The sequence below is a fragment of the Gossypium hirsutum genome, chromosome A10, assembly GCF_007990345.1.
Source record: "Gossypium hirsutum isolate 1008001.06 chromosome A10, Gossypium_hirsutum_v2.1, whole genome shotgun sequence".
Taxonomy (NCBI): domain Eukaryota; kingdom Viridiplantae; phylum Streptophyta; class Magnoliopsida; order Malvales; family Malvaceae; genus Gossypium; species Gossypium hirsutum.
In genome coordinates, this window is record NC_053433.1 from 114663051 (window position 1) to 114691007 (window position 27957).

The 27957-nt window shown below is 33.2% G+C and overlaps 3 protein-coding genes, 1 long non-coding RNA gene and 2 other non-coding genes across 11 annotated transcripts; 4 read left to right on the forward strand and 2 right to left on the reverse strand.

Moving 5' to 3' along the window:
* The first annotated feature begins 2997 nt into the window (after positions 1-2997).
* On the forward strand, positions 2998-6930 carry LOC121207790 (scarecrow-like protein 9). 4 transcript variants are annotated; one of them, XR_005902916.1, is made up of 4 exons: positions 2998-3102; positions 3530-6054; positions 6198-6231; positions 6372-6653. XR_005902916.1 is itself a non-coding variant. In XM_041078171.1 (3 exons), exon 1 carries the CDS (start codon positions 3556-3558, stop codon positions 5980-5982), a length of 2427 nt encoding a protein of 808 aa, XP_040934105.1. In that variant the 5' UTR covers positions 3177-3555; the 3' UTR covers positions 5983-5985; positions 6198-6231; positions 6372-6653. The 4 variants fall into 4 exon arrangements, 1 of the variants encoding a protein (XP_040934105.1); XR_005902919.1 differs by lacking the exon at positions 2998-3102 and adding an exon at positions 6833-6930 and having other exon boundaries at positions 3172-6054; positions 6372-6507; XR_005902917.1 differs by lacking the exon at positions 2998-3102 and adding an exon at positions 3174-3291.
* Positions 6918-9379, reverse strand: LOC107930047 (protein FIZZY-RELATED 3). The gene is made up of 6 exons (XM_041078172.1): positions 8490-9379; positions 8275-8397; positions 8090-8194; positions 7405-8007; positions 7246-7314; positions 6918-7157 (listed from the first exon to the last, which is right to left on the reverse strand). Exons 1-6 carry the CDS (start codon positions 9003-9005, stop codon positions 7104-7106), a joined length of 1470 nt encoding a protein of 489 aa, XP_040934106.1. The 5' UTR covers positions 9006-9379; the 3' UTR covers positions 6918-7103.
* Positions 9380-9643: 264 nt separating this feature from the next.
* On the reverse strand, positions 9644-13894 carry LOC121202958 (actin-related protein 5). Of its 3 annotated transcripts, XM_041078173.1 has the most exons (12): positions 13744-13894; positions 13537-13607; positions 13319-13443; positions 13047-13091; positions 12662-12764; positions 12342-12451; positions 11923-12032; positions 11748-11838; positions 11231-11674; positions 10982-11109; positions 10487-10823; positions 9644-10396 (listed from the first exon to the last, which is right to left on the reverse strand). In XM_041078173.1, the coding sequence occupies exons 1-12, from the start codon at positions 13842-13844 to the stop codon at positions 9887-9889; spliced, it is 2175 nt and encodes a 724-aa protein (XP_040934107.1). In that variant the 5' UTR covers positions 13845-13894; the 3' UTR covers positions 9644-9886. The 3 variants fall into 3 exon arrangements, with proteins under 3 accessions (XP_040934107.1, XP_040934108.1, XP_040934109.1); XM_041078174.1 differs by lacking the exons at positions 13537-13607; positions 13744-13894 and having other exon boundaries at positions 12662-12769; XM_041078175.1 differs by lacking the exons at positions 13047-13091; positions 13319-13443; positions 13537-13607; positions 13744-13894 and adding an exon at positions 12999-13017.
* Positions 13895-13977: 83 nt separating this feature from the next.
* On the forward strand, positions 13978-14050 carry TRNAF-GAA (transfer RNA phenylalanine (anticodon GAA)). Its single transcript has one exon. It is a non-coding gene; the product is annotated as a tRNA-Phe (tRNA).
* Positions 14051-16243: 2193 nt separating this feature from the next.
* Positions 16244-16316, forward strand: TRNAF-GAA (transfer RNA phenylalanine (anticodon GAA)). The gene has a single exon. It is a non-coding gene; the product is annotated as a tRNA-Phe (tRNA).
* A 7657-nt stretch (positions 16317-23973) lies between these two features.
* Positions 23974-25005, forward strand: LOC121207792 (uncharacterized). Its single transcript, XR_005902920.1, has 2 exons — positions 23974-24722; positions 24893-25005. It is a non-coding gene; the product is annotated as an uncharacterized lncRNA (long non-coding RNA).
* The last annotated feature ends 2952 nt before the right edge of the window (positions 25006-27957 follow it).

Below are 27957 nucleotides of genomic sequence, written 5' to 3' on the forward strand. Positions count from 1 at the left end.
TCTGTTTTACATTCAATTCATTTCTAACTTCAACGAGATAATAGAGGGACTGATTGAACATATATAATTAGGACTCAAAATAGTTTATAATTAAGTTTTGACTTTTCAACTATTAATTATAAACTTATTTAGTCATAAAGTTATTCCACTAAAGTATTGGGATTGAGTTATCCCTAATTATATAACATTATAAAAGCTACTTAATAAGTGCTCGTCCAATGATCTTGTTATAAATGAGATAAATTTGTTCTTCCAATATAATCCTATTTTATCTCACAATAACTATTACATCTTTCTTCATAAAAAGTCAACTATTATTAGATACTAATTAAGTCATTTATCACAAAGATAAATGACCCATGATCATGTTTACTATTCATCTATCATGTAATGTCGATGAGAAAATATCATTTACCCTTTAGTTGGGCTATGAATTCCATTATTATGGAGTGATACTACATACTACAGAAATCGTACACCAAACGCACCAGCTTTCGGTTCCTTATCTATTTAAACTCATGCTTTCACTTGTATCAAAGTATATGAGTCACACATACAAAGCTCATCATCCACTCAGTATTAAAGTATGTCACACTATGAATGTTACAAATGAATAAATCCATAAATGGATTTAAAATTTATTATATTTGGTCTTATCTGATTTACTTTTAGTTCAGTCAATCACATCTAACTCTCTATCTTTTAGGAATCATCTTCTCTAATGCTCAATATAAAGTATCTCCCTAATTGGACTTGATAAACGATATATTAGACATTCAATTAGTTTGTTTATTTTTAACTAGACTAATGACATATTTAGATTATCTACTAATATAAATCGTCTTTCAGTATTACGATCTAACCACGTAATACCACTTAATATTAGTTAAACGTTAAATAATTAACAGGTCAATATTTGCTTGCACTTTACTTTGTGTGCAAAACTATTGAGGACAATATAAAAAGACTATTAATATAATCAATAAATATTTTATAAAATTAATTTATTCAAAAAAATACAACTATACATCAACGAAAACATTATACTAAAAACATTAAATCCGAACAATAAACACTTTCTATCTAAAATACTTTTAGAAAACACTTTCCACATAAAAACATTTTTGTGCCACATCAACATAAAATCAGCCAAAATCCCAAAATATTTTAGAAATCGATATATATACCCATCATTTTGCCATTATTTGTTGTTGTTATTATTAATTTTGCATGGACAAACAAATTTGGTCCACAGTTCATTCTTTTTCTTACATGTCTTGTCTCTCTTGTTTTTTAATTTATTTTATTATTTAATGATTTTAGTGCTCAAAAGCCAACTTGGAAGAAAATGACCAATTGGAATTTTAAAATTGACTCTTTTAAGTTTTTCTTCTGATTTTGATGTCAACTAAAGTCGAATATTATATTACTTTACTTATATTTAATAATGTTGTTTCTCACGTGTCAGTGAAATTATTAGAATTTCTTTTTACAAGTCTCCTCTTATGATATTGGTTAGATAAAAGAAATTTAATATTTCAAGTTTCGGGTTTTATTTTGCATAAATTATATATGAGTTATTTTTAGATTTATTATATATATGTCGTATTCAATTTTATTAAGATATTAATTTAAATATATTTTAATTATCGACTAATAATTATATCGTAAATGTAATTTTATTTAAGATCGTATATTTTGACTTAACCAATAACTGTTTTTGAATTGTTAAATTCTTTAATAAAAGAGTTATTAGTAGTAATGGCTTTGGATCGGTTGGTTAGAGTGTTGATATAAGGATCAACTCGATGTTTAAGTGAGCTGTTCAAAATCGGTAAAAATCAAAAATTGAGATAAAAATTGATAATTGAATCAATTTTGTAAATTTTTTAAATTTGTTTATTTATTGTTGAGCCTATGATCGAATAAGAATCGATAATTTAATTGGTTGAACCACAATTGGATCATTAAAAGTTTTTTTTAAAAGATATTATTTTGTTAAGTTGTAAAGAATGATTAGAAAAATGGAATAAACCACTTTCAATAATAATAAAATAAGTGATGCACTTTTTGTTTGAATACAACGATAAATTTAGTTTCTAAGGTCTTTTCGAGTTAGTTTCATCCTCAATTTTTAAAATTTAGTTAAATTATTTATTTTAGATGAAAAGTGAATCGGACTTTTAAAATTTTAACGGTATTAATGTGGTCATTTGCATTATAATCCATGTAATTCATAAAAATTCAATTTTTTTTAAAAAAATCAACAAATTTCAAAAAATTCATAAAAACCTTTAGAAAATTATCTATGTTAGCAATAAAGTATATCTAAAATTCCACATCAGCTGCCACATTAATGCCATTAAAATTTTAACAGTTCTGTCAGTTTTCCTGTCTAAAAGCAAGCAATTTGACTAAATGTTGAAGGTTGTGACCCAATAAAGAATAATGGTCAAAATAGATAAATGTTAAGGGTTAAATTTATCTTTATGATTTTTATTTTATCAAATTAAGCTATGATTAGCACTTCGAAACAAAAATTATAATCCATTATTTCACCAATTATTTTCATTAAAATTATTAATTTAATACTAATTAAGTTTTAGCTCAATTAACATCGGCATCCACATTATTGCTAATATAAGGTGACATAGCTTTAAACTTGCTAAAACGCTTTTATCTTTAGCTTTTATCTTTCTATTTAGAAGTTAAAAAATATTACCATTTAATAATATTTTTTATTTAATAAAAAATGTTTTTTTAAATATTTTATTTGATCTATGGATAAGTTTAATTCACCCAAACCAGAATTATATAAAAAAATATTCTCATTAATGTTTGCTTTTAACTGGTTACTGTAATTTCTAGTGAAAATATGGAAACTTTTTTTCCAATTTAAATTGAAGAAATAAATAAAAAAATATTTTTTAATGAACGGACCGCTGAGATTAACCAATCATCTGCCACCTTCAACCTTCCTGGTACAATCATCATCATCTTTTTAACACATTAATTTCTATTCATTCCAAAACAAAACAAAGCATACTTTTCTATCATTTAACTCTAAAAAGTTAAAGTCTTTCTCTTTCTGAGTCAGCTCGGGTACTTCATTCATCTTTTGAATTTTTATTATTTATTTTTATAGCTAGTCTCAATGTATTTTAATGGGTTTTTAAGATCATTTCTATCTGGGTTTATGTCTATATAAAACATCTTATTTTATGTTTTACGTTTTATGCTGTCCAAAGATTTGTTTTTGTTTTCTTTTTAAATGTTATGTACTGTTCAAAGGTATTATTTTTATGTTATGAACTGTTGTAAAATGTTATCTTTTTGTTATTATAAAGCCCCAAAGTTTTAAGTTTTAGTTTAAACCCAGTTTTACTTATGTTTGATGCTGTATTACTTTTTATGTTCTTAGGGAATTTTGTTTTATGTTATTGTTATTATAATGTCTAAAACAATTTTGGTTTTTTATTTTAATCCCTGTTTTCACTATGTTTGACGCTGTACTTTTTGATGTTTTAAGGTCTTTAGGTTGGGAATTTGATAGTCATGGATGGTTGGCTGAAGGGATCTAATAGTTTTGTGGATAGGGTAGGACTAAATGACGGTACGGTCTTAGCTTTATCCGGTCGGGATTTCGATAACCGGTTTAAGAATGAGAAATGTGTCGATATTCCTTCTTCGGAACCTGTTATGATTCCGGGAAATTCAGGGAACGTAGTGTCTTCCTTGGGAACTTGTTCTGATAGAGTTGGACTAAATGATGGTACAGTGTTGGCCTTATCCGGTCGGGATTTTGCTAGCCAGTTTAAGAATGAGAATTATGTTGATGTTCTTCCTTTGGAACATGTTATGGTTCCGGGAAATTTAGTGCCTTCCTTTGGAACCTGTTCTGATATAGTTGGACTAAATGTTGATAACCAACCTGTTCCGATTCCGGGAAATTCAGTGCCTTCCTCGAGTGTGAACGAGGGAGATTTGCATGAGGATTTTGACTTTAGCGATGAAGTTCTTAAGTACATAAGTCAGATGCTTATGGAAGAAGATATGGAAGATAAGACTTGTATGTTTAAAGAGTCATCGGCAGCACTTCAGGCTGCCGAGAAAGCGTTTTATGAGGTTCTCGGAGAGAGGTATCCACCTTCTCCTAAATATGATGGTGATCAAAACCAAGAAAGCTCCGATGAAAGTCATGGTCAAAATTGTTGGGGATGTAGTAGTGCAAGCATTAGTAGTGGTAGCGTAGTTGATCCCGGTCACAATCACGATTTCAGTGAGCAAAGGGCTCTGAACTTCCCATCCCAGGCTAGTTCATCTCATAGCTCGGGAAACAGTACTGGTAGTGTGGTAGATGGATATGCAGATTCTCCGGTAAGTACTGTTAGGCTTCCGGAAATATTTAACAATAGTGAGTCTGCCATACAATTCAGAAAAGGCTTCGAGGAAGCGAGTAAGTTCCTCCCGAATGGTGGAAGCTTGTTTGTTCACGGGGAGAATGACGGATTGTTTCTCAAAGAGCTAAAGGAAGAGACTAAAGATGTGGCAGTAGATAAGGTGGATAAGGATGAGATTTCCCGGGATGGATCAAGGGGAAAGAAAAAACCTTATCCTGAGGATCTGAGTCTAGAGTGTGGGAGGAGTACCAAGCAATCTTTAGTTTATACTGAGTCTGCTGTAAGCCCTGAAATGTTTGATATGGTGCTACTAAATTGTCAAAGTGTAACCGAGCTTCAAAAAGTTTTGCAAGATGAAACGAGCAAGAATGTGCAACAGAACGGACAATTGAAAGGGTCTAATGGTGGAAAGGCACGTGGGAAGAAACATGGTGGTAAAAGGAACATGGTGGATTTGAGAACTCTCTTAACCCTTTGTGCACAAGCCGTTGCAGCTGATGATCGGAGGAGTGCTAATGAGCTAATCAAGCAAATCAGGCAGCATTCTTCACCTATGGGTGATGGGATGCGGAGGATAGCTCACTATTTCATTGATGGCCTAGAGGCACGCTTAGCTGGTTCCGGGACCCAAATTTACACTGCGCTTATCACAAAGCCGACTTCAGCCGCTGATGTGTTGAAAGCCCACCATCTGTTTCTTGCTGCTTGTCCTTTTAAGAAGCTCTCAAATTTCTTCTCAAATAAGACTATAATGAATCTAGCTGAAGATGCTGCTAGGCTTCATATTATTGATTTTGGTATTCTATATGGTTTCCAATGGCCTTGCCTTATACGACGTCTCTCGTCTAGACCTGGTGGACCGCCTAAGTTAAGGATTACAGGGATTGATCTTCCACAACCGGGTTTTCGGCCGGCAGAAAGGGTGGAAGAGACAGGGCGCCGTCTTGCAAACTATGCTGAAACATTCAAAGTTCCGTTTGAGTTCCATGCTATTGCTCAGAAGTGGGACACCATTCAAATTGAGGACCTTGGGATTGATCGTGATGAAGTACTTGTTGTGAACTGTATGTACAGGCTTAGAAATCTACTAGATGAGACCGTGATTGTGGAGAGTCCAAGGATTAAGGTTCTTAACTTGATCAGGAAGATGAATCCTGATGTTTTCATACTGGGGATTGTGAATGGTGCTTATAGTGCTCCGTTCTTTATCACGAGATTTAGAGAGGCTCTCTTCCACTTTTCTACTTTATTTGATATGCTCGAGACTAACGTCCCTCGCGAAATTCCAGAACGGATGCTGATTGAAAGAGAGATATTTGGATGGGAGGCAATGAATGTCATTGCATGCGAGGGTGCTGAAAGGATTGAGAGGCCCGAGACTTACAAGCAGTGGCAGATGAGGAACACAAGGGCTGGTCTCAGACAGTTGCCTCTGAATAAGGAGATTATGAAGATAGCAAAGGAGAGGGTAGATACAGGATACCATAAGGACTTTGTAATCGATGAGGATAATCGCTGGCTGCTCCAAGGATGGAAAGGACGAATTGTTTATGCACTCTCGACTTGGGTTCCTGCCCCTTAGAAGGTAAAGTCTTGTGAAGTCCTTTACGGTCGGATTGCAGCCATTGATGGATTCCACATATATGGAGACAAGGTGTGGAAAACATCTCCCCTCTCACAGTCTCTTGCATGCATGACACATTTAGACATAAAGATGCACGAAAACATGGATTACTGTGCATGCAATTGATATGAAAAATTGATATTGATGATCTGATTGCTGCATTTTCCCAACAGGTTACATAAATAAGAAACCAGAGGCTGCTTACTGGTATGGAAAACATCTCCCCTCTCAGTCTCTTGCATGATGACACATTTAGACATAAAGATGCATGAAAACATGGATTACCGTGCACGCAATCGATATGAAAAATTGATATTGATGATCTGTTTGCTGCATTTTCCCAACAGGTTACATAAATAAGAAACCAGGGGCTGCTTACTGGTATTTATCGAAAAGGTGAATCCATCATGTACCGAATTGCTAACATGTACCAGAGAATAATAGCCGGTGGTAAGATGTATTAGATCGAAGCTAGCGGTTTAGGTGAATGTTAAGTAGGTCCGACCGTCTTGAGTTTCTTGTTGTATTGGCCAGACGAGGTAGTGTTAAGTAGGTCTGACCATCTGAGTTTCAAATCCCGACATCATTATCCTCTTATTCTCATATTCAAATGCAATGAAGTTCATTAATGTATTTTCTTTTAAAGCTATAAGTACTTACAAATATCAAAAAAATGAAAAAACAAATAAAAATCTCCGTTGTTGCTTTCTGCAGAAGTGTCTTCATTTACAAAAAGAGAAAACCAATTCAAGTCTCATCGTATATAGGTTCGGCCTAAAGATGTATTAGATCGAAGCTAGTGGTTTAGGTGAATGTTAAGTAGGTCCGACCGTCTTGAGTTTCTTGTTGTATTGGCCATACGAGGTAATGTTAAGTAGGTCTGACCATCTGAGTTTCAAATCCCGACATCATTATCCTCTTATTCTCATATTCAAATGCAATGAAGTTCATTAATATATTTTCTTTTAAAGCTATAAGTACTTACAAATAACAAAAAAATGAAAAAACAAATAAAAATCTCCGTTGTTGCTTTCTGCAGAAATGTCTTCATTTACAAAAAGAGAAAACCAATTCAAGTCTCATCGTATATAGGTTCGGCCTAAAGACCAGAGTCCCGTATCTTTAACTGGTGTCTGAAAAAACAAGTGAAAGTATTGTAAGAATAGAAGCTTTTAGAATCTTATAGAACTGAACTGTGTGTTGTCTGGTAATGATACTTACTGGTGTTTTCACAGATGGGAAGACATTCCAAAACCTTAAAGTCTCATCCCCTGCACCAGTCACTATGGTCTGCATGAAAAGATGAAAAAAACAGTTATTATACTAAAATGAATTGTTTTCAACCTTTGAGAGTACGATTCATTGTTAAGGAAACGTTACCTGTCCATCAGGCGACATGGCTAGGTAGAGGACCCGAAAACTATGGCCTGTTAGAGTTGCAACCTTTGCCATTGATGGATATTTCCACACCATAATTTGATTTTGAGAGTATCCATGAGTGCTAACTATTTCATTCACATTCTTACTCCATGATAGATTGCATACTTGGCTCCCTGTGTCTATGTTGTTCAATTGGTGACCATTAGTAGTGTTCCAAAACCGAATACATCGGTCCGCAGTTCCACCACCCGATGCAAGAAGGTTGCTTTGATGGGGTGACCAAGCAATGGCTTTCACAGCGGCTGTATGTTCAGTCAATTTAAGAATTGGTTGCTGTGAATGCTGGTTCCAAACCAAAAGCTGATTATCATTCCCACCAGAAGCAAGTTCACGGTCATCATGTGACCATTTCAATCCACAAACCTCGGATTTATGCCCAACAAGCTTGCTAACGTAATCACTCGAAACTCGAAGATCATGCTGAAGAATGTTACGATCCCTGCTTCCAGATGACAGTATCCGCGAATTCCAAGCCAAGACACCGGTTCTTGTTTGATGTCCACCCATGGTTCGAACTTTCTTACACTGAGTTCCATCCCAAACCTATATATAACAATCAAAATGCTTAAACCTCAACCGTTTTTTACTCTAATGGATGACGAGTTCGAAACCGACAGTTAATTACCTGAACTTGACCGAGATTTGTACCGATTGATATGTAAGAACCTTCCCGGGTCCATTGAACAGCACAAACACTATCATTTGGTCCCAAATCACACAACTTTGTTACCTAAGAGCAAAACAGAAACATGTTAAAACTCTAAATACATTCATTTGTTCTAAATCCCTCAAAAGCATATATAAACTTACTTTACTATTGGATGCAGTCCATAAATAAACACAAGTACCCAACCCAACAGCAAGTACATTTTGAGATGACCAATCAACAAGGTTCAAATAGAAATCATCTTGAAGTGATGGAGCATCAAGAACCTGCATTCATTTCATTTCAACAAATTTGACATAAACTCGGGTATGAATCCGATGCGGGTATGAAAAGTAACTCGAAAATCGAAATATGTTACCTTATGGGGTGTCTTAGGGACTTTCCTAGGTGGTTTAGGAGGTGTAGATGCTTCGCTAGAGAAACCACTATCATGCCCCAAAATTGAAGGAGAATAAGGTGAGTTTGGCCCCGAATGTTCAGTTTTGAACCTCAACATATTCTTGTTAGGACTCATAGGTGAACCTTGACCTGCAGGAGAAAAACAAGACCCGAAATCAGAACCGAACAACTCAGATTTTAAAATCCGACAATAAGCTTCATTTCCCCCTTCTTTAGCAGGTGATTCCTTTTCCATTAACCCAAAAGTGTGTAGCCTTGATGAAGATCTACACGGGATGAACCTATCGCTACAAATCGTCGATTTCGACGATGATGGTGAACTTAAACTCGATATCATCCGTGGTGAAGATATCGAAATCGAACGAAGAGAAGAAGAACAAGGAGAAGAAGGGGAAGAAGTTTCTAGCCGGAGTGAAGTTTCGTTCATCCCAGCAGGGAGGTTTAAACCACTTTTTCTCCTTTGTGAAGACTCCATTTTTTGAGATTTTTGGTTCCTTGCTTAGCTTGTGAGCTTCTTAAAATTGGGTTTCGTTTAGATTTTGAAAATGGAGATTAAAAATGGAAGACTTTTTGGTGGAGAAAAGAGCTCCTATAGGGTTTTCCAAAGGGGATATATTTTTGGGGGAGGAGCTGAAATTTCCTGCCTTTTCTTTAGATCTGCAACGGTCACATTTTGGTAGGGTAGATTGTGTTTCTTTTTATATGTTTAGAAAAGGGGGAAAGGAGGATGTCGTTTCGAGTTTTGTAGAATTAAAAACGACATGGGTCGTCGAATTTTGATACTAACGGTCATTTTTCATGAATATATACATGCATGCATACATACATACATATATTATATCAAAGTTCGTATCATAAAGAGCTGTCAGATTGATTTAGTTACCAAGTAATTTGCCAAATAGCCGTTGCTTCTGATTTTTTATTTTTATTTTATTAAAATTTTACCTTTTTTGTATTTACAGATATTTAATATATAAATTCTTAAAATATTTAATATGTAATATTTTGAGATTATATTATATTATTACTTTAAAATTTTAAATATATATAAAATCTAAAAAAAAATTAAAAATTATTTTTTGAAGCTTTTTATAAAAAATAAAAAAGATGATGTGATACAATATTAAGGTGTCATGTCATCATTCCTTAAGAAATTTCAAGTTCAGGGACTAAAATAAGAAAAACTGTCAACCAATGTCAAATCCAGGGACTAAACATTAATCTATCCCACTTTTAAAAGCTTTCATTTCTACAGTACCACTGACCACTGTAAGCTTGAAAGTTTTCATGAATATAACATGTTGAAGAATAAGCTGTCGGATTTTATGTACTACAATCTCTTCTCAACATAGACTTTTACAATGTGTATCGCACTTGATATTGGCGAAGCCAGTCCTCTCCCTTCTCGTAATAATCTGACCTACTGAACGTTTGCTGATGGAACCTTGAGTTTGCAGCATACAGGGAAGCGCCACGCCATGCATCAAGAACCGGATCTAATGCTCGTACCACCTTAATTGGCGATCCACATGGTTGAAGCATCCGGATTCCAGCTTCCAAACGTTCATTTATGCCGGGAAAGAGACTGCACCCTCCGGTCATAAAGACCGAACTGGTCAACCTGTTCGCTAGTGCCTTGTCCTTCGATGGCAACCTTCTGATCGAGACCCCCGTCATTTCGTCTAAACCCACTTGATCTATACCAACCAAGTTCGGGTGGAATAATATTTCAGGACACCGAAACCTTTCAACCCCGAGCACAATTTGGAAATCTTCCTTAGTGAGCGGACGAACATGGGGTACCTCAGTGGTAGCTGGCTGTGAAGCTGTCGGTTCAGGTTTAGGAACAAATGTTGGGTCTATCTCCTGCAAGAACAGAGAAATTAACGAATGATTCATCTTACATTAGAATTCGGAAAACCACAAATAGATCAATACAAGCAAAGACGAACTGACCTGGAGCCTAGAACTAACACGGGCCAGCTCTGCCTCATCTTCATCAGCTCCATCATCATCGTCATCATTATCTTTTCCCATTAGTTTGTAAAGTTGCCAATCTTCATCTTTGGCACCAAAAGTATCCTCGCCTTTCCCTCGATCAAAGGCGGCAGTAGTTAAAAGGCGCATTCTTTCCCTCTGAGCAGCATTCAATCTTTCCCCACGCCCTACGCCCCCAGAACTACTACCATTAGTATGTCCGCCATTTGTCTTTAGTCTTTTCCGCTGTTCAACCTTCTCGTACAGTTCTTTGTATTTAGTATGCATTTGTTCGAGATAAAGTTGAGGGTTCTCCCTGTTAAAAGATAAGAACAAGAAGATAATGAAGTATCAATTAGATTAAATGTAAAATAATTGAAATACATGTGTGAATTGTGATGGAGCCGCTTTCTTGCTTGGTGAAATTAAATTTGAAAAAGGAAAGAAAGAAATATCTTCGAGTTTGTGACATACAAGCGTCTTTCTTCATCTTGCTGGGTTTTCCTTTCTCGTTCTAATTCTTCTTCGACACGTTTCTGTTTAGCTCGCTGCCTGCCTTCCGTCGTGATTTTAAGAAAAATCTGCCTCTTCTTTTCCTTGAGCTGTCACATTAACATAGCAAAGAAATCATTTTCCTTTATCTAAAAGTACTTCATTTGCCAAGCAAAGCCAACTGAAAAAAGGCAACGCATATTAGATATTTGCCACTAAAAGTATCGGTACCTGCTCGGGGGTCAGCATATTATCAGGAACATTGATAAGCGGATATTTATCGCTTGTACAAGAATCTGCCTTCTCCTCGTTTTCAGCTTGTTCAGGCTTTGGTTCACCTTTTGCTTTTCGTAATGACTGTGTCACTTTTGTGAGAGTCAATTCTATTTCCTGTTTAGAAGCATAACCAGTTTCCGAAAGGAAAGACTGAATATCTTCCTCTTGAACTTGTCCAAGTTGTTGCAAAAGAAATTCCAATCCCTGCAATTGATTTTCTAGTTCGTTTATTCTAGAAGACCTCTTCGCTTCGGCCATTTCTCTTAATCTTTGTCCTTGCCTTTCCCTTATAGCAGCCTTTCGTGCTATTTCTGCTTCAGAAGGAGGTTCATCGGTAGGCAGTGGAACCCACGGGAGCTGCCAACACCTGGTTTTATATTCTGCTTCCTTGCCGCCTTTCTGTCACAGTAATTAACCTTTCAGCACTTGCAAAGAGGATAGCAGAAGAAAAAAAACACACGTAAGTCAATACCTGAAATAATTGAGCTTCTAAGGCATAATCGGGTGCAATATAGCAGTGTTCCATCTTCAGATCTTCAACCTTTTCCCATGTGAATCTAGCCCTATCATGAGCATTTAAAAAAACATTAGCAAAAGCTCTATTGAAGAATGTCATATTCCGGCAATCCAGCAGAACTTATGCTCACATGTGATGAGGATATTTAAGTGAAAGAAGTTGCTTCAAATAGTCAGTGATATGGTAACCGCCAATGTTAGTCCGACAGCATCCTTTGTAAACGGGCTCCCCATCAACAAACTACAGTCAAACAAATTACATTATAACCACAACTGTAATGCACTCGCATCCTCGTAGCCGAAATCTAATATTCATTGTGTCGGTCAGATTTTGTAAATTCCTATTCTAATGTCTATTACAAGATATACCTTCCACCAGACCAGTAAAAAGGTTTGTCGGAGGAACATAAGGAAAATTCCAAGCAGAAACTAAACTTATTGTGTCAAGTCCCATAATGCCGACTTGCTAACAAGCCCCGAAATAAATAATGATTGCCTCAACTTTGCAAATCTATGCATCAATATAAAATATTAAGTCTAGAGAACATACAGGAATGACATGAGTTGTGGTGAATCCCGGGCAGATAGCTAGACCATCTTTCTCACAAATCCCATGCAGTTGATTATACTTGTAGCTGAAAACAGCATCAACACCAAAGGCTGCAATCACAAACAGAAAAAATTCGAGCATCAGAGAAGATATACATTTGGACTGAAATATATATATATCAAAATTGTTGACAGGATTTGAATTCTAATAACATAACTAATTTCCAAGAAACTTGAACCTTACTCAAGCATGCAAGGCCATGTATCACTCAGATAAACGAATTGAGCATGATATGTAACGTTAAAATGAGTGCTTTATACCTACAGATCGAACCCCATAAGTCTCGAAAAGAAGTTCTGCCATTTTACTGCGGGAATGAACTGGGTTGCACACACATTCTGTGATCAGGATAGGATGATCAATCTGTTCTGGCCTCGAATAAACAACAAATCAAAAACGAATTAATTAAACTCGAAATGTCAAATAAAGAATTATGAATGACGAAAATGGAAGCCAATAAACGGATGCTGCGTGAAGGGAAAATGCCAAAACCAATAGCCAATAAAATTCCCAGGCATGCTCAAAGGCGCATTTAAATTCATGTAAAATCAACTATCTGAAGACAATTTATCTACTGCCAAAGCATATCCTAATTACCAACACAAGCAGGACATCCTAATAAGAGCAGTAAACTTATCAATGTACCCGTGATCCATTTGCACCCAACCGATCAAATGCAAAGTCGAGAACCTGTAAAAAAGAAAAAAAAAAAAAGTACACAAGTTAACATGCCGAGCCATGCCCAAAACTCTAAAACTTCCTTATCTACATTCAATCATAAACCAATATCATCCAATACTCTCATAAACCAAAGGCATTTCTAGTTCACATTCAAACTTAAATTTGAGTTCATAGCTTCTCATAACTCCCATACATAAAAAACACAAAACCAAAACCAAAAGTTAAATTTTACATACATATTCCATGATTTCAAACTGAAAAACAACATTGCTATCGAAAGCGGATCGGGGGCTGGAACGAGTGCAATCAAAGTATTTCAGTAAAGCGGGATCATGGTCACCAACAATTGTCACAGTTTCCCCTGCAATAAGCCCCCAAAAAGAACACCTAAATTCATATACAAATTTCCTTTTTTTTTGTTTTGTTAAAAATAATTTGAATAAAGCAAAAATACCGGTGAATTTATGGCGAGGTCTTTGAACAATGTTACGGAAAATAACCCGTGGCCCAGTCTCTCCTGCCCAACTGCAAAATAGAAAAAAAAATGGTTAAGGGAAAAAATTGATGGTATATACAATTATAAATACATACATACATACATACATACATATATCAAACGAAAAATGAAAAATTAGGGTTTTTGTAGTTAAGGTTAAATTACCCAATACGAAAATAGGAAGCCCCATTGTCGATAACAATGGGAGTCGATGGAGGAAAGCGATTGTAATCTGTTTGCCTTTGAATTTTTGATATGAATGGCATTTTTTTAGGGTTTTTCTACGGAATGGAACTATGGATTTGAGAGTCGAGGGGAAAAGGGTTTCTGATAGAGTGATGAACTGAAAAGTAGATTCTAATAGTTTTAAAGCTTTAGTATTAAGTTTGGATATCAACAGCGGGGATAGCTCAGTTGGGAGAGCGTCAGACTGAAGATCTGAAGGTCGCGTGTTCGATCCACGCTCACCGCAGTGGTTTTTACTGTTTTGGATTAATTGCTCAGGGGTCCCTCAATAGGAGTTAAAAATTTTAAATTAGTCATAAAATTATAATTATAATATTATTTAATTATACTGATTTTATGAAAATAAGTACAATTTCCCTACTTCGCTTCAGATTTTTTTATATTAAATTATTTATTAAAACATTAACTTTATAACGAAATTGAAATAGTTAATTTAATTTTGAATTTATTAAATTGTTATTTTTTATCATTTTAAATCATTAATAAAATGTACTATTTAATTTTTTTTAACCATGTCAATTTTTATAAACTTTTTTTTAATAATTTCACTATATGTTCTAATCATATCTGTTCTTTTTGACATAATACCTAGAATTACCCATAATCCCTCCCTAATTGATAAATAGGAGGATAATGCACTTGAGCGCACTTAAACCCACGATCTCCTATACTGATACTAATCGAGTTAAGATTCAATCAGCCACTTTCATATAATTCTTAATTCCAAGTTCAAAGTAAAAAGTTGCCAACTTTTTAAGTCATTGTAGGACCTATTTCAACACAATTAATCAATTCTCCATCACATATAACCACTCCATCAAAGAGAAAAGTAAAAAAAATCTCTCGTGTATGTCTTAATTTCGATATTAAGTAAATTGATCTTTTAAAAATTGAATTAATTTAATCCTTATCAATCTCGAATGCGGACAATTAAAAACAATTAATCAAGACAATTAATATTTTTTTATCAATTATACATGATTTTAATTGATATAATAACAAATTAAACCCTCGATGTTTATATATTATGTTAATTTGATCCTGATTGTAAAATAATTATTCAAAGATCGTATAAATTTTAAAAAAAATTCTAAAAAATTCAAAAAGAATATGTAAAAAAACTTTGGATTTATATATATATATTGATAGAATGTGTAAATTTTGAAAGTAAAATTTGTTATTATATCATTCAAAATTATGTAAAATTAGTGGAAAAATATTAATATTATGACTAATTGTCATTAGATGCTCACTTTCGACATTAACATGATTAAATTGCTTCGGTTTTTTTAGGGACCAATTCGTTTAACATCAAAATTGAGAGGGACTATAAATACCTTTTTACCAAAACTAGCTTCTGAGTTTCATGGTTCCTTCCACAGTACGTTTAGATAAATGAAAAAGAAATTAAAATAAAATCTTCATTCTTCCATAGCAAGCTAACACGCCCACAAGATCTCTCTTATAAAAAACCTTCACATGCAAAATCCTATTATTTCAAAATCTCTTTTTCTTTTAATGGAGATTTATGAACAAGAAGAAGGTTTTATGACGCCGAGGCGGCACTCACAAGCTACGGCTCCTCCCCCGTGTCCAGCGGCACCGAAGAAAAAACAAGCGGTTCATATAAAGAGAAAGTCTCCGAACAATGAGTTCTTTCATCCACCCGATCTCGAGGCTTTGTTTACATCGATGCGGCAGACACAAAAGGCGCCCCCTCCGCTATGTCCGCCGGCGCCTAAGAAGAAACAAGCGGTTTATATGAAGAGAGAGCCACCGAGGAATGGGTTCTTTCAACCACCTGATCTCGAGGCTTTATTTTCAATTATGGCGCCAAAAAAGGAAACTTGCGTTTCATTTGAAAGTGCTTGTCGTTTTTAGGTTTTCTTATTACTGTAAATTTGGCTTTGTATACGTAAATATTATTTTGATATTATATATATAACTCGTATAATTTAGAGAATTTCCTTCTTCTTTTTTTCGTTTTTGTTAAAAATAATTTGAATAAAGCAAAAATACCAGTGGATTTATGGCGAAGTCTTTGAACAATGTCACGGAAAATAACCTCTGGCTCAGTCTCTCCTGCCCAACTGCAAAATAGAAAATAAAATGATGGTATATACAATTAAACATACATACACATATATATATCTCAAATGAAAAATGAAAAATTAGGGTTTTAGTAGTTAAGGTTAAATTACCCAATACGAACATAGGAACCGCCATTGTCGATAACGATGAGAGTCGATGGAGGAAAGCGATTGTAATCTGTTTGCCTTTGAATTTTTTATACGAATGGCAATTTTTTTAGGGTTTTCCTCTGGAATGGAACTATGGATTTGAGAGCCGAGGAGAAAAGGGTTTCATTGAAGTAGAGTCTAATAGTTTTAAAAACATAGTATTAAGTTTATAATCACCAGCGGGGATAGCTCAGTTGGGAGAGCGTCAGACTGAAGATCTGAAGGTCGCGTGTTCGATCCACGCTCACCGCAATCATTTTTAATAACTTGGATTAATTGCTCAGGGGTCCCTAAAATATGATTTATAACTTTAATTTGGTCACTAGATCATCAGATTATTTCAATTATCAGGTTAAATATGTTTTTATTACTCTTTTTTTTTTCCTTTTTTTCATTTTTCATTAATTCTTTTTTATATAAATAAATGCAAATAAAAAAATATTGTTTGTTATGATTGAAGTAACTTTTGGATTTATAATTATTTAATTGTACTGATTTTATGAAAATAAGTACAATTTCCCTACTTCGCTTGAGAAATTTTTTATATTAAATTATTTATTAAAAAAATTATAACGAAAATAATTAATTTGAATTTGAATTTATTAAATTATTATTTTTTATCATTTTAAATAATGTATTCCTATTTAATTTTCTTTAACCACTTCAATTTTTACAAACCTAAATAGGTAAGATGATATTCGATTGTTCTTTTGTTTTAATGGTAAAAAGACTTCTCCAATCCCTTTTAATTACAAAATCGAGTAAATTAATTATTCTAAAAAAAATAGAGATATTTAATCCCTATCAATTTTAAAAGTGAATAATTAATCGTTGTATTAAATCTTTCGTCAATTGTATATAATTTTAATTTGTATAATAACAATTTTAGCCCTCAATTTTTCTAATTCCGTCGGTGGTCGTCGTGGGTTTTCTTTTTCTTTTGGGTTTGGTAGAAGTGAAATTGGGGCTCAAATTGAGCATTGAAAGGCCTGAAATATTGCCTGACTAAAACCACATCCCTTTGGGCTTCAATCTCTAATTCATTATGAACATTCGGCCTCCTTTTCTCTCAATTCTTAACTTTCCTTTCTAAAGTTAAAGCCCAAACAACATCCCCATTATGTAGGTAGAATTTTGTTTTTATATAAAATTATATTTACAAAAAAAATTTAATGTCGATTGAGTCTTAATTCGACTGGTATTAATATTATTAACAGTGCAAGAGGACGTTGGTTCGAGTATGTTGAAGCGCATTATCCTCCTATTTAAGAGTTAAGGAGGGTATAAGAGTAGTTCTAGGTATATCGTATAAATAAAAGCAAATATGGTAAGAATTTACGAAAGATCAATGGGATTTTGGTTGAAACAATAAAATTAAAGTTTTAGAAGTATTACTGTCTTAAGTTCATCAAGTTTTATCATGTGTGAGTTTGGGTTTAATTTTTTTAAATAAATTTTATATAAAAATATAAAAAATCCTCAAAGTAAATTTTTTTTTTGGAAAGAATGGGTTTTTAGTTTTTTTTTTCTAATTGTGTTCCTAATTTATTATATATACTTATTCATGTTTGTTTTATATTCATTTTTAGGGTTTGTAATCACTTTTCTTAATAATGTTATATTCAAGGTTTAATCTTATGTTTTTTTTAAGAGTACAATATACAACTGAGGGCAAAGTTAGGGGGGCTAGCAGGGCCCCGGCTCCCCTAAAATGTAAAATTTCTATTTAGACTCTTTATTTTTTTAAAAAATTTTAAATTAATAAAAGTAAAATTGTACTTTGACCCCCCTAAAATTATAAAAATTTGATTTAATCATTTACAAATCATAAAGATATAGACTATAAAAAATTAAAATTTCATCCGGCCCCCCTAAAAAATTGTTCTGGCTTCGTCCCTGATACCACTACGCCCGGCACTTATATCTAAAATATTTAATGTTTATATAACTTTTAAAACATTCATATTTTGTATTTTATAAAATTTTAAATATTCGCATATTAATATTATTTTCAGATAACTTCATGATTTAATTATTATTATTTTCGTATTACTCTAATTTCGTCATATATAGGTGAAGAAAGTTTGCTCATGCATTTTTTTTATTGAACATGAATATGCACACACTGTTGTTTCATCAATGCACTAGCTGACAAGAAACAAAGACATGTTTGGTAAATAATTTAAATATAAATAAAATTGATAATTGAGGACTAAAAAGGGAAAAATGGAGTAGGGTAGGGGTTTACCTTGCACGAACAAGAACCCCAGATTTTGGCTGTGGTCACCATCACTAATATTCCTGGCCAAGCAAAAGACCAATATTTTCTCACGTCTCTCCTTTGATGGAATGTGATTTTACCTCATCATCACTACCCTAAACATTCTTTCTCATTATTATCCCCACTTGGATCCGGTCTGGTTGGATTGCATCGGATTATAACTAGAATCGAGTTGTGATTCGGTTTCGAAAAATTAGTACTAAAATTTTTATTAATAAAAGCATCATGAAAGCATCTATACTAAGCATCATGAAGACATCTCTATCTTATTTTATATCTTCGTTAGATTATCTTATAAACATTTCAATTCCTATACACAGGTAGAACAGGAGTAGTATTTTGGTGCCTTCAAAAATGGTAAAGTTTGTAAGCTGACAAAATAGTAAAATTAGTTTTTGGTCCTTCAAAACTTCACTATTCAATCTTTACCCCATAGAAAATTTGGCTTAAAACCTTAATAACAAAATAGGGTTAATTTCACTATCTTAAAATTATAATTAAAATATGTTTCACGTTAGATTCGAGTTAACATTTAACATCTAAGCTGACAAATAGAAAGGAAAAAGGGGCAGGCAATGGCCTTCCTCCCCTCACCTAATTATATATTAATATAATGATAAAATTAGACAAAATTTTGGGCCTGCAAACTAATGAGTAGGCTAATGAAAAAACATGATTGATACTGTTTAACCCAAACTTTTTTCCACAAAATAAATAAAGTGGGTTACCAAGGAAACAAAGGAAAAAACAAAACATTAATATCGAAGAATATGAACCCTTAATATAGGCAAGCAAAAGTAGTACTTAAAAACCCAGGAAAGACGGGCCAAGCCGAAATGGAGTCGCCATGTGAAAGTTCATAGCAAATAGTAACAAAAGCAAACAAAAAACAATGCATGGAAGCCCCCTTTCTCTTTATAAAGAAACCTAAACGATGAGTAGGGTTTTCTAATGGTTTGGGTTTTCCATTTGGAGAAAGGCTAAGACTAAGCCAACACAATGCAAAATGCAAATGAGTCGTCAGCGGAATTTCTGGGTTTTTAATTTCTGTCTTTCGAGTTATCATTTCAAATGGCTTTGCTGGTGAAAAGAGCAACATGTAGATTAGGGTTTAGGGTTTGTAGTTGGGAAAAGAAGAAAAAGAAAAGTACGTACTGCATGGGAAAGAGAAAAAGGGGTATTTAATGAGTGTTTGGTTTAATAAGATTTAATGTTGAATTTTCATTTCTTGTTTGAAGTTTGGGTTTCTTTTTGGTGTAGCATAGATTGATTGCTACATCTTTTGGATTTTTGACGTGATGTTTTTGTATTATATCGAAGATGTGTATAAGCTTTAGATTTTGTTCACATGAATTAGCTCATATATCATATTTCGTGATCTCTTTTAATACTATTCCTTTCGACCCATCGAAAAAAGTCACAACCATTGTTTTGCTTTCCTCAAAATTTTCTACAATTTCACCATAATTTTTGTACCCTAATCCCAACTTTTCACAAACTCAATATCGGTACCCATTCTAAATGAAAACACAAAGCACACATAAACCCAACTCAAATAAGAACATAAGCACATCTTTAAATTTGGAGCATCCAAAAAATTTCTTTCCTTTGCTCGACGACATGGTCGAGCTGCGATGGGAGCCTTCAATCCACAAGTTCTCCTTACCAGCTTTTGAGTTTGAGGTTGACGAGAAAGACATTTCTCTATCTTTTGAAGCAATGGGTTTCAAATCCTTAAAACTAAGAAGGCTTCAACAATAAATTTGTTTTCTAGAAAAAAGGGAAAGCATATATGAGAATGATAATTAAGGGTTTTTTTTCATTAATAATAAACAAAAAAACTTAATAACCATTCACTTTCCACCTATTTTCTCTTGCCAAATAGATAAAGAAAATAAAACTTGTGGCATTTTTCTATTGGGTCAAGCCGCCACATCATTAAAAACTAATACCGTTATAAAGAATACCAAAACCATGGACGGAAAAAATAATTCGAGTAATAGGTTAGGATAAAAAAAGTATAAGTACTAACTTAAAAGAAAGTGATAAATTCAAGGACTAAATGAGTATTTAAGCCTTTTTTAAATTATAACGTGAAGGAAAAGAGATATGATATAATTCAAATTCATAAGCATTATGCTTTTGAAATTATCATTTTCACACTTTTTGAGTATAAAAGTTTATTAATAAGTACCACTTAAGGTTAGATTCGAGTCAATTGAATAAAAAAAATTGAAAAAGCTTTACCCTCTATTTAGGAGTCTGACTCAATGTGATTTTGAAATTAATTGGAACCCAATGTGATTACCTAACATCAAGGATCTCAAGCTAAGAAAGAAGAAAGTTTGATTTTGTATAAAATATCTTGATTTATGTTTTTTGCAAATCAAACTTTATTCATGGATATATGATCCTAAAGGATGGTGTTTTTGTTGACCTGATGTGAAAGCTCAAAGATGAGGAGTGGGAACTTGGTGTTAAGGGTTTTGACCGATATGGTGATGAATTAGAAATTTCAACTAGTAATTTAGTTTAGTATTGGATGGTAGTCAATGGAGTTTCATTTCTTTATGGTGGGGTTTGGTGGTGAGAGTAATGCTTCTTGATTGTAATTGTGTGTTCTATTTGATGATATCAGTAGGTGTCTAGGTGCTTTGGTGCTCTGTTTTTTGCTTCTTTGTTTTGAGGTGTTGAATGTAGCTTTCAATGGGTGGCTATTATAGGCCTTGGATTAATCATGTTGAGACCTTTGTTCTGACTGGTTTTTTACTTCATTAATAAGAATAATATATTCAAAAATACATTCCTCTCAGGAAAAAAAAAGTGTTCTCAAATGAGTACAATATCTATACAAGTTCTCACTATATTTATAAATGAACGAGACTTGCTAACATACTAAAACTGTTACAATCGATTATCCCTCAAATTAAGTAAGATAGATAACACAAATAATATCTTCAGAATAACACAAGATAAGCCTTTAATAAATGGTGTTGGGTTAAGTCCTGCAACGAGCACAACCCTGGTGTTTAGTTGCCACCGTTGAGTTTGGAACCCTGAGCAGACTGCCGGTTATAAGCCGGAGGAAGGTGAGGATAACGTCAAGTCATCATGCCCGTTATGCCCTGGGCAACACACGTGCTAAAATGGACGGGACAAAGGGTCGCGATCCTGCAAGGGTGAGCTAACTCCAAAAACCCATCTCCAGTTCGGGTTGCAGGTTTCAACTCGCCTGCATGAAGCTGGAATCGCTAGTAATTGCTGGTCTGCCATACGGCGATGAATTCGTTCCCAGGCCTTGTACACACCGCCCGTCACAATGGGAGTTGGCCGTGCCTGAAGTCATTACCTTAATTGCAAGGATGAGGATGCCAAAGGTAGGGCTAGTGACTGGAGTAAAGTCATAACAATGTAGCCGTACTGGAAGGTGCGGCTGGATCACCTCCTTTTTTGGGTATTTTGATTTGGCACTACTTCACACCCAAAAAGAAGCGTGGATATTTTTCCTTCAATAGTCATGAGTCAATATGATCCATAAGTTAAGGGATGATGATTGTTTCGACCCAATCCAAATTAATCTCCAAAATCTCCTTTTAAATGTAATTTGGGTATGAAGGATGGACTAATAAGTATCTCAACCAGCTAAAAAAATCACAGCCCAAAGTTATTTGTTACCAAAATTTACCAATTCAAACATGGCTATTTTTTTGAGTCACTAATGCCACTCTTAATTGACACTGGTCGAGGCACTCTTTGAGAAATGCCTCAATAGATGGATATTTTAGCCATTACTTAATTAAATTAATGTTCGGTTGACTCGTGACACAAATTCAGTCGAATATTTAATGTATTGTATAGATTATTAAACCGAATTGATGTCGGTTGTTCGTAAATCAACTCAATCAAATACTTAAATATAATTTCTTCTGGAATTATCTTCTTCTCTGATTATATACCATTACTTAAAAAATTAATGTCAAATTTTCAGCATTTGATATTCTGTTTATCCATTTATGGAACAAAATAAATAATGACATTTATTTTGGAAGGTGAGCACAATTAAAACGAGTGATAATGACATAAATCATATACATAAATTAAAATTAAAATTAAAAGTCTTTCTCTCTGCAACTGCATTGTCAGCCTTTCATTAAATTAAAATATTAAAGTTTCTTCTATTTGGAAACAGCCATTTTCATGTGCCCAGATGTTTTTAAAACCTTAATCTTCTTAATTAAGAAAAAAAAGAGAATTATTTTAATAAATTCTAATTTTGTCCAATTCTAAATTCAGTATTGTTTTTTTTTCAGGTTTTTGCAAAAAATGGAGAGAATATTTAGTTGGCCATCAGATTTGCTGTTAGCACGTCAACCAGTTAATTCATTTTTATTTTTTTGGCTCTCTTATTTTGCAATTCTACACATTACTTATTTGGTATTTGGGGTCGAATTTGAATTTTTGGAGTTGATATTGTTGGAGTAAATTTACTTAAATACAACGTCGATCCGAATATAATTTGTCTCGAACTATAAAACAGATGAAAATACCTATAATTATATCAAAAAGAAATTCAACCAGGGATTCAGTTTTTATATTTTAATTTAAGATAACTTGATCATAGTATTATTATAAATTATGAGATTCTTTTAAAGAGATAACTCGTACATATATAAGATTATAAGTAAAAATTATAAATAATACATGTTCAATTAATTATAACAAAAAATCAACTCAATATAAAATATAATGAACTAAAAAACATATATATTATATCCATACATAAATTAAAATAAATCTGGACAGAGCTCAAAATGGTAAGACTTACAGTACTTCAAATAATCGTAAGAGTGATTAGAGAATCTACGCACACAGTATTTATCCATGATGAAACTCGTACTTAAAAACTTTCAAAACCTCAATCTGTGCTAACACTTTCAAAACCTCGTCAACAACTCTAATAACACATACAACATCTTATATCCTCTTCTGATTGTTGGGGGAATGGAATGAATTTGTTTAGGATCGAACCCAAATTCTCATGGTTATAGACACACAAAAACCAACATTATTGTTCATACGAACCTATGTTTGAACTTCGAAGGAAATTGGATCTCTCTACGTGTCTGCTTTTATATTTAGAAAACGAGTTACATTTAAAAAAAAAAGGGAATTATTAACCTGAAATTAATCAGGGTTCCCATAAAACTTATTGATTCAATCCTACTCTCAAAGGCAGATATCTAAATGAGAAATATATATATATAATTGAACTAAACCATGGAAACAGAAAGGCTTAAAAATGCCATAAAAGGGTATAAATTATAAAACAAGTAAAACTCTGGAAATTGGCAATGTGTGTGATCAAAACAAAAGGAAAGAACCTTTGCAGACACCCCTAGCTAATATGGCTAGCCAAACTATATATGTAATCGTATATGATATAATATACAATTTTAGCTAGGGTCCAAAGTTCAGGCCATATTGTCAATTCCAAGCCACCTCCCAATTTATCAAAAGCAATATGCTTGTTGAAGACGCAACATCTATACAATCCAGCTATCACCATTACTTGTATAAATTTTGAAGGGGCTAAACTTGAAATTTCCCATTTTAGAGGGATAGGGTAGGTCCTGCGTGCCCCTCTGCCTTTAAAATCCAATGTGTCTTAAGAGGCTAGGCTTGATTCACAAAACTGAAAATTCCTTATAACCAACGTGAGATATAAGTTCCAATATTCAAGAAAGAAGTGTCAGTACATCATAATAATTATGGAAGTCACCCTTAACCCTCTTAAATTTTTTGTTTTAAATTTCTCAATTTTCGGATTGGCTAAGGATTATGGTGTATTTGGTACCTAAGGATTACGATGTTTTGCGCTCTCTCTCACACAAAGCCACCCACCAAACCCTATTCATTGCTCCTCTTCCACTCTCTATATAAACCACCTTCAACCCTCCCTTCAATATCCATCAATAGTCTTCAAAGTTCTATTCTTTTCCCTCAATTTTAGCTTTGGGTTTTTGTTCTTATCAACTTTGCTTCATGTTCTTTCACTTCTTTTTGAAGTTCTTTCTATTTGATGCAATAGGGTTCGGGATTCTCTTTATTCTTCTTCTGCATGGGGTGATATGATGATGATGATGGTGATGGTGATGTTGATGTTGATGTTGATAATGGTACAACAGCCATTGTTTTCTGTTGGAGCATCATCAAGATTCACAAAAAGCATTTTAAGGTTTTTTTAATTGAATTGATCAATCAGCGCTTTATGAATATGTTTTTGAGAATCTTGATGATGCTGCAGTGGCAATAAATGGCTAAGTTCTCTATATCATAGCAAGCAAGAGCTAACAAGAAAAGAAGCTTTAAAAATGCAGGTGAATTTGTTCTACTTCTTGTTAATTTCTAATTTATTTAATCTTTTAAAGTCAATAAACTGAGGAAAAAAATGTTTAATATTTGATAATGTTATTAGGGTTTTTGTTATAATCCAATATCTAATATACTGTAATGATCATATCTGTCTGAAGTTTTTTTTCTTTTACAGATGGTCCAGTACAGGGGATATATAGCAAATCTCTTTTATGTTCATTGTTGTTGATTATTTGTTAACATGATGTAATTCTTTAGTTAATTTTTTACTAATTGTATTTTTTTTCATTATTCTTTATAAAGATTTACATGTTTTTTTTTTAACGTTATCAGTTTCTCCTTTTTTTTTCACAATATTATATATATATAAATAATTGAAAATGTTATCATAGAGACAACATAAACCCAAGTGAATGACGCCTCTATTAAAAAAAAAACCCATAAAGATAATGCCAATTAGAAGATAAAAAAAATGGAATTCGAATTTTGATCCCGAATCATCAATGTTAACTTGACAACCAAACAGACAAACTAGAATGTTGACATGATATGTCTCTAATCCAGACAACCATTGATGAACAGTCTTTCAATTAATGCATGTTAAGCTGTAGAAAAACATGTTTTGTAGCTCAGCAAATCCCAAATCATCTTTAAAGCGAGAAAAATTTCTGAAGGAGTGAAAAGGAAAATTTACCATTGTATACTAATTTATAATCTTACAAGTTCTAAAAGGAATTTAAGGCAGTTGATCATAATAAATTTCTTACTGGCCCTTCTGATTTTGCCTCCAAGAGGTTTCTTTTGGAATTAATGTAATTCTAACATTTCAGGTTCTTGATTTTGACAAAATTGTCGAGAAATTGTTTCGGAATTTGATCATTTGAACTACTTTGAAATGAAATTTATTATTTTCTTAATATTGGATTCATCTTATAGATAATGAATATTTGGAAACTAAAGTAAAAAACCATATATGTATTAGTAATTTTGGATTATTATTTTATGTTTATTAAAAATGAAGTATTACCTTATGCTAGGTAATACATGTCTAAATGATATTATGCCTCCTATGCTAGGTGTTCGCTCGTGGAAGCCTAAAGGCTGAGCTGCATATGGGAGCCTACATGTCTACATGATATTATGCCTCCTATGCTACATGTCTAAATAATATATAAACCAAATGTTTGAAGAAAGGGGTTGGGAAAAAAACAACTTAAGGAAAGAGATTTGAATACAAGATCTCTCACACATAAGTATAATAATATTTTTAACTATTGAAGCATATTAACTCACATGACAATTTTTCACAATCTTAACTCAAAAATCAAGATGTGATTATTTTTGATTTCACAAATTCTGCTAGCACGATTTTCAAAATGTGACTTTGAGAGTTAATGTAGAGTCACTTTGGTAGCTAATCTAGTACGTTGGATTCACGTCGAACCTATTCAACTAAGTTTGGGGTGTGTTACATATTGACTAGTATTAGAGCTAGACAGATTTGGTTCGCTTGGCTATCTATATGATTGGTAAGTTCTCCAAAATGGTGAAGTATGCTCGCTAGAGCAAATAAGGTAAGTTCGCCGCATTATGAAGTGCTTTGTATGTGTGTGTGGCTATTTGATTTCGGGGTAGGACTAAGAACAACATTGCCTTGGTTTAGCTGTATTTTTTTTAGGATTACGCCTCAGAGCATCCTTCTGCTGTTCGCCATCCCAGTAAGTAAATTGTGTTTTGGCGAACTGTGTTCACATGTAAGTTTGTCAAGTGTGAATTGTGTTCGTGTGAATGTCTGCTATGTGCGAACTGAGTTGGAGAGGAAATATAGGTAATTTATTGAGTGATAAATATAAAAAGAGAGAGAGAAGCTAATACATGGAAACTGAAGACCTAAAAATGCCATTAAAGGGTATAAAACAAATAAAACTCTGCAAAATAAAGAATAAAGAATTGGCAATGTAAGTGTCCAAATCAAAAAGGAAAGAACCTTTGCAGATATCCCTAGCTAATATGGTTAGCCAAACCATATATGAATATGATATAATTTTGGCTAGGGTCCAAGCTCAGGCCCTTGGCAATTCCAAGCCACTTCCTAATCCATCAAAAGAAATATACTTGTAGAATACGCAACATCTATACAATCCAGCCATCACCATATCTAGTATAAAATTTGTGTACATTTTATTATTTTTCAATTTTATCCTCAATTTCGGATTGGCTAAGGATTATTTTTTAATTTGGTACGTAAGGGCTACAATGTTTTAACTCTCTCTCACACACAAAACCACCAACCAAACCATAAAATCCCATTCATTGCCCCCTCTTCCACTCTATATATACCCCCCTTTAATTCTCTTCAACACACACCAATGGTCTTCAATGTTACCATTCTTTTCTTTACTTTAGCTTTGGGTTTTTGTTTTTATAAGCTTTGCTTCATGTTCTTCACTTCTTTTTTGAAGCATTCATTTTGGGTTTCAACTTTTTTGGGCTAGGGTTAGGGTTTTTTTTGCATGGGAATGCTATGATGATGGTGGTGAGGATGATTGCACAACAGTCACTGTTTGCTGTTGGAGCATCATCAAGATTCACAATTTTAGGGTTCTTTTTTGATTGATTTGATCAATCAGCCTTTTTATGATTGAGAATCCTGATGATGCTGCAGTGGCAATAAGTGGCTAAATATTCCAATTTACAAGCAAATGCTACCACCAAAAAATTACAAAAAAAAAAAGAGGGAAAATAATGAAGGTGAATTAATCCTCTCTTTTGCTTGTATCTTTTTTGTTTTTGAAGAATACATTTAATGCTAATAACCTTACAAAAATGTTTAATATTTGATAATATTATTAGGGTTTTGCTATATAATCCAAGCTGTAATATACTGTAATAATCATATATCTATCTTAGTTTTTTTTTTTAATTTCAGTTTATATTATGTTATTCTGACCCTTTTTGTCAGATGTTTTCAGCTGCAAAAAAAACTCATTAATTTCCATTTTGTGTTTATATAATTTATATGTTTTTTTTCAATTTCTACTGATGATGCTCTGCAGGGAATATATAGCAAATCTCTTATGTAATCATTTTGGTTTTCTGTCAGCAATCTATAATCATTTTGTTAACAATGTTGTACATTAATTTTTTTCCCTTTTTCTTTGTTTATTGATGTAATTTTTTAGCCTTTTTTATGGGAATATTTTCAGTTAATTCTTTTCAATGTATTTTATATGTAATTTT

Excerpts from the sequence above, each read along its gene's own strand:
- LOC121202958 (XM_041078173.1), bottom strand. The coding sequence starts at position 13,844 with ATGCCATTCATATCAAAAATTCAAAGGCAAACAGATTACAATCGCTTT. Across the intron at positions 13,092-13,318 it reads AGTTTGAAATCATGGAATAT|GTTCTCGACTTTGCATTTGA; the intron begins GTATGTAAAATT and ends TCTTTTTTACAG. Across the intron at positions 11,110-11,230 it reads ATATGCTGACCCCCGAGCAG|CTCAAGGAAAAGAAGAGGCA; the intron begins GTACCGATACTT and ends TTAATGTGACAG.
- LOC121207790 (XM_041078171.1), top strand. The coding sequence starts at position 3,556 with ATGGATGGTTGGCTGAAGGGATCTAATAGTTTTGTGGATAGGGTAGGA.
- LOC107930047 (XM_041078172.1), bottom strand. The coding sequence starts at position 9,005 with ATGGAGTCTTCACAAAGGAGAAAAAGTGGTTTAAACCTCCCTGCTGGG. Across the intron at positions 7,315-7,404 it reads CCATGTCGCCTGATGGACAG|ACCATAGTGACTGGTGCAGG; the intron begins GTAACGTTTCCT and ends CTTTTCATGCAG. Across the intron at positions 7,158-7,245 it reads TCCCATCTGTGAAAACACCA|ACACCAGTTAAAGATACGGG; the intron begins GTAAGTATCATT and ends TTGTTTTTTCAG.